Source organism: Eubalaena glacialis, chromosome 8 (genome assembly GCF_028564815.1).
Source record: "Eubalaena glacialis isolate mEubGla1 chromosome 8, mEubGla1.1.hap2.+ XY, whole genome shotgun sequence".
In the NCBI taxonomy this organism is placed as follows: domain Eukaryota; kingdom Metazoa; phylum Chordata; class Mammalia; order Artiodactyla; family Balaenidae; genus Eubalaena; species Eubalaena glacialis.
The window spans coordinates 123376383-123381939 of record NC_083723.1 but is presented as its reverse complement, the minus strand read 5'-3'; the positions used below and the strand labels follow the sequence as shown (position 1 = coordinate 123381939).

The 5557-nt window shown below is 60.4% G+C and overlaps 1 protein-coding gene across 3 annotated transcripts in view; it reads right to left on the bottom strand.

Moving 5' to 3' along the window:
* Positions 1-3518: 3518 nt before the first annotated feature.
* Positions 3519-5557, bottom strand: part of AGAP3 (ArfGAP with GTPase domain, ankyrin repeat and PH domain 3) — a 59890-nt gene continuing 57851 nt past the window's right edge. For all 3 annotated transcript variants that reach the window (XM_061198922.1, XM_061198923.1, XM_061198921.1), the window contains 3 exons: positions 5219-5441; positions 4370-4625; positions 3519-4216 (listed from right to left, as the gene is read on the bottom strand). In XM_061198922.1, coding sequence (XP_061054905.1) covers positions 4010-4216; positions 4370-4625; positions 5219-5441 — 686 coding nt within the window. In that variant the 3' untranslated portion in view covers positions 3519-4009. The remainder of the gene's footprint in view (positions 4217-4369; positions 4626-5218; positions 5442-5557) is intronic.

The following is a 5557-nucleotide window of genomic DNA, read 5'->3' as shown; positions in this document are numbered from 1 at the left end:
GGGGCTCCCGGGGGCTTCCTGAGCCTGCTCGGAGACGGGGCTAGGCTTCTGCGGACCAGAGGGGCTCCCGGGGGCTTCCTGAGCCTGCTCGGAGACTGGGCTAGGCTTCTGCGGACCAGAGGGGCTCCCGGGGGCTTCCTGAGCCTGCTCGGAGACGGGGCTAGGCTTCTGCGGACCAGAGGGGCTCCCGGGGGCTTCCTGAGCCTGCTCGGAGACGGGGCTAGGCTTCTGCGGACCAGAGGGGCTCCCGGGGGCTTCCTGAGCCTGCTCGGAGACGGGGCTAGGCTTCTGCGGACCAGAGGGGCTCCCGCTGTGACTCTGCCCTCGGACGGGGCTCAGTCGGCAACTAACGTAGCTCTAGGGGGGCTCTCCTGGCACTTGGCCCTGAGCCACTCCAGAGACCCCCAGGACTGGGGCTTCAGGGCTAAAGGGGCTTAGGTTCTTCCTGTCGAGGAGCTGCTGGGACTGAGGTGGACCCCTAGGGCTTGGAAGGTTCCTGGCTAATGCCCTGGAATCGCTTCTGACGGGGATGGAAGGAAGCCAGGTTGAGACCTAGCCAAGCTGATGACAGCTCCTTATTTATTTTGTGTGAAGTTTGTATATATGGAGCTCTCTGCCTCTGTCTGTCTGCACCCCTGAGAGGGATTGGGGAGCTTGTGTGTTTCCTCCATCCTCAGCCAGTCAGGTTCCATCTCACTGCCCCAGGGTGGGTACCGCCTCGCCTGTCTGTAGTACAGAACGCGCAAAGAAGCGAAGTGGAACTGTCACTAGCCCCTTAGAAACCCTTCCGCACTCACTGTCTCTTTCATGTAATCTACCTCCACTAACGTCCTTTCCTGCCGCAGGTGCTGCCCACCGTTCACGCCTCCAGCTCTCATGCTCCTAACGCGGCACCTCTTTTCTCTTTACCATTAAACAGGCAAGCTTCTGCACCTCTGCTTTCTGCTCTTTGGAAGAGTTTGCAGACTTCAGGGTAGAGGATTCACTCCCTTTTGTATTCTGAGGGGAAATGAAGTACTTGAGCCTAGATGGGGTGTGTCTGGCCGTGTCTAAGTAGGTGGAGGTTATCAGTCGTGTGAGGGACGGGCCGGCCGGGGGCTCACCCCCATCACCTGGGCGCCCGTTAACGAATCCTTTCCTGTGTAGAGGGCGTGGCAGCTTCTTAGTCCATCTCTGCTCTCTTCAATATTCCAGACATCAGGGCCTGGAGTAAAAAGACCCACTTCTAGGGCTCTGTTTTAACAGCATTAATTGTGGTCTCCCCCCCAACCCCCGTTGCACCGTTTACGAAGCTTGGGATCCCAAGTCCTCTTCTGTTATAAAATGAGGTTGGTTGAGAGGGCCCACTGCGGCGCGGACGAGGCAGGCATGTACCTGGCGGTTCTGGAAGGGGGTGTGCTGTGGCGGAGGCTCGGGGGTTGGCATTCTGTGAGCAGATTAAGGAACAGCGTTAATGGTGGACGAAGGAAACACACAGACATGAGGCTTCAGGGGCACTTGCAAGAAACAAAGTAGACCTAGAGGGAAACGAGACAAGCTCAAGCTGTTTGCCATTCCCCCACCTTCACAGACGGGCTACCATCCCATACCAGCTGTGGAGCCAGGCCGCACAGGCATCGGGGACAGAGTTACCACAGAAACCAGCTGAAGTTGGTATCATGGTTAACGGGGCTTCCTGGGAAGAAACAGGACCTGCATTGATTTGGGAGGAGAGGTGGAGTAGAACAGAAAAAAAAAATTGGCTGTGAGTGAGGCAAGGTCAGAGAGGGGAGGGAAGCGCAGCTCAGTGCAGCCCCCGGCCAGCTTCCTCACCTGCGTCAGAGGGCATGTCGCTGCTGATTCCTGGTTTGCAAGCCAGCCGCTGTCTAGTTGCTCACGTCTATTGCCTGCCTTTTCCAGTGAGACTGAGACAGCCCTTCCCTGGCAGCTCTTTCCTCCTAGCTGGTTCTGGCAACCAAACGGAACGCAGCCTGGAGCTGTGACTGGTCACGAGCAATGGTGGCACGGTGCCCTGGCTGGGACACATACACAGCCAGGGTCCTCTCTATCTTTTGGCTAAATTCCAGCAAGGCTGGAGAATCAGGCTGAAAAAATGTAGTCCAGACCAGCCCCATTCCTGATCTAGATCAAGGCTGTCTGCTACCTTTGACTCACCCACATGGGGAACCTACGGGGTGAGATTCTTTTTAGGAGAGAAGCCAGGCAGAGGTCGAGGACCCCAGGAGCGGTTGTCATCTTGCTGTCAGGAATCCGTGTCCGCAGGTCGAGCAAGGGCTGGAGCGGAGGCCCTCTGGCTCTGCCCCCAGGGAGGGGAGGTGGGGGCGGGGAGGAGAACTAGCAAGACCAAGGCCTTGATCTGCCCTTTTTTCCTGCATTTACCTCTGAAGCCTCCTAAACTATACCAGGCAGCATTCAGCCACCCAAGGGGTATTCTTTTCCTTGGGGAACCTGGAGGTGATTATTGCTAGTATTTTCTGAGCCCAGGAACCCAGTCACACACACACCCATGGCCCTGTCTCTGTTCTGCCCTTATCCTTGTTTAAGGCTCGTCAGCCTGGCAAAAGGGGCTGTGGACCAAGACAGTAAAATCTGGTTTCCTCTCTGAATAGCTTTACTTGGTTAATTTCCCTATACATGGGCAAGGGCCATGCAGAGTGCCAGCCCGCCATGCCCAATGTACAAGGGCCACCAGCAGAGCAGCTCCAGGAACGGGGGAGCAACGGGCTCCCTAGGGAGTGGGGACCCTAACTTAGCAGTTCTCACCCTTCAAGAACAGGTACAGAGGGGTTTCTCCCAGGTTTTCTTTCTAGAATAACTAAGGGATAGTCCGAGGGAAAAGCAGCAGCTCTGGATTCTGCCTCCAGTTTGGCAAGGGGTTGGTGGGAGTCAAGGGGGCTGTTCTGCCGTCGGTGACCTACCCCCTCCCCTTCCTCAAATGCAAAGCCTAGGGATGAGTTCCCCAGAGACACGCTGCCACTCAACCCATCCCGTCCTCAGAACTCTCCCCCTGGGCACGGACCCGCGTGTCTCCCTGAACCTCTGGCCGTGGGGCTGGTTCCCAGATGCCTAGGAAGGGGGACAGAGCTCCTGCCCTCTCTGTGGGTGAACTCTGGGCAGCACAGCTGTGGTGTGAGGTCACTGGACAGAATACTGATGAAAATGAGGAGACCAACAACAGAAAGCCATTCTGAGGGTGGAGGCGGCAGGGCAGGGGGGAAGCAGCAGGAAGCTTCGAGTGGGGAGCACGGAGCTCGTCTCTCCTCCTGGCAGGGTTCACTGCCGGTGCTGCTGACAAACTCAACTACGCCCCTGGCAAGAGAGGGCTGAGAGAAACGCACGTAGGAGGCTGGGGGTTACCTAGCCTCCAGCCTGTCTCCTGGACGGGGTGGGGGGGGTGGGCGGGTGGATGGGGTACTCTAAAGTAAAGTACAGCAAAGATGAGAAGACAGGGACAAAGAAGAAGAGAGAGATGAGAGGGGCATTTTCGGAACGGCAGGGAGATGAGAGGGGAGACGAAGGCCACACACACAGTCTGGTTTATTGGCACATCTCACACACACCAAATATGTACACAAACATAAATATTCCAATGTACACATTTACATGGGACTCGCAGGTCACCCCCCAACGTCTGCCCCACCCAGGCTCCGTTTTAGGAGAAGGCTCACAGGGGGCTGGCACGAGAAGGTAGGACTCTGGAGGAGGGCGAGGTCCTGCTCCCCTCTCCTCACAGTACCTCCAAAGGGTCCTGTCCCTTTTCAGTGGCACCGGAGGGCAGGGGCCAGACACCTCCGACCCCTCTGCTGCAGCTCCAAGCCCGGCGTCTCCTCTCATCCTTCTGTCTCTCCCGTTTAGTTCTTCCCTTTGACTCTTCCCGTTTCCCTCTCCTCCTTCCTCTCTGCATGTCCCTGCTTCTCAGTCTCTGTGTCTTTGTTTCTCCCAGCGCCTGTAGGGGGGCGGGTCCCCATGCCCTGGAGTCCTTCTGGCCCCTCTGCCCTCTTCCTGGGCCTTACAGGAGACTAGGGCTTCGGTGCAGCTCAGCGGAGGCGCTGGTGCCGTTGGCAGGCTCTCTGCTGGGGGTCGGGGCTAAGCTGCAGCCCTCCCCGGGGCAGCCATGCTGGATCAGGATGTCTGCACACTCCTGGCTGCCGGCCCGGCGAGCATAGGCCAGCGGGGTCAGGCCCCGGGCGTCCCGGCTCCTCACGTCCACCCCATACTGCAGAAGAAAGCACGTTTTCACGGTTGGCGGGACACGGCGGGAAAGGTGTGGGTTCCCGGGGAGAGAAAGGAGAGGCGGCCCTCAGAGGGCTGGGGTGAGAAGGACGTCAGGGAGGTGAGGGGCACCTGCGGGGCGGGAGCCCCGACTCACCCAGATGAGCAGCTGTGTGAAGACGACGTTGGCCATGGCGCTGGAGAGATGCAGGGCCGTCCGCCCGTCCCCGTCGCCGTAGGTCTCGTTCACCTCCTCCTTGGACCCGTGGGCCAGGAGCATCACCAGCAGCCGCAGGTCGTCTTCCACCACCGCGCGGAGCAGCTGCTGCCCCAGCGGCACATCCGAGCTGGGCAGCGGGGCCAGGAAGAGCTTCTGCTCGTACTTGGCCCGGATCCAGCGCTCCTTCTCCTCTCTGCGAGCACAGGAAGGGCCGGGCCGGGGGTCAGGGGGGCGAGGGGGCAGCAGGGAGAGACAGCGTCGGCGCAGAGGCGAGCCTGAGGGACCCAGGGGGGTCAGGGGGCAGCGGGCGGCGCAGAGGGTGTGGAAGAAGTGGAAGAGAATTCCGGGGAGGCCCCTGGGGGCCGAGAGGGCAGGAAGAGTCCCGGCAGGGCTCGGGTGGCAGCTTATCTGGCCCTGCAGGAACAAAGGAGGCGGGGGCCTGCACTGGGGACCCACGCACGACCCTATCTACCACCCATTCTCCCCATCTCAGAGCTCAGGCCGTGGCCTTCGCGCCACAGAGCGATAGGGCCCTGCGCATGCGCCTCCCGCTGGCCCCCTGACCTGCTGATAACGCTGAGAAAGGGCCCGTTGTTGTGAGGCGCTGAGTGACAGGAGGGGGAGGGGCACCCCCAGGGGCCCACTGCCAAGCAGAGCAACGGCCGGGTTTTAATTAACCCTTCCAGCCCTGTCACAGCTGCCCGGCCCCACCCCCAGTCCTCCCCACCGGGCAGGAGCGCCCACGTCCCCTCCTTTGCCGGCCAGCGCCAGGGCCCCCGCCCTCACCTGCAGGTGTCGGGCCCTGGCTTCGCGTAGCCATCCAGGGCCCCCTCCCAGACACTGTTGGCCAGGGCATTGCCCATCGCGGTCATGACGGCCAGCAGCTCAGGTGGCCAGTCATCAAGGTCGAGGGAGCGGACCCGGGACAGGTGAGCCCCCAGATGCCGGTGGGTCCCCGAGCACTCGATGCACATCAGGGCGCCCAGGTTCAGGCTGGCCCAGTCTGGATCTAGGTGCAGAGAGGAAGCAAGATGAAGCCCACGGGCAACCAGAGCGAGACCACCAGGAAAGTCCTCCCCGCCGCTGTTCTCGGCCTACGAGAAGCCTCTTGCAGAGCTTCCTCCA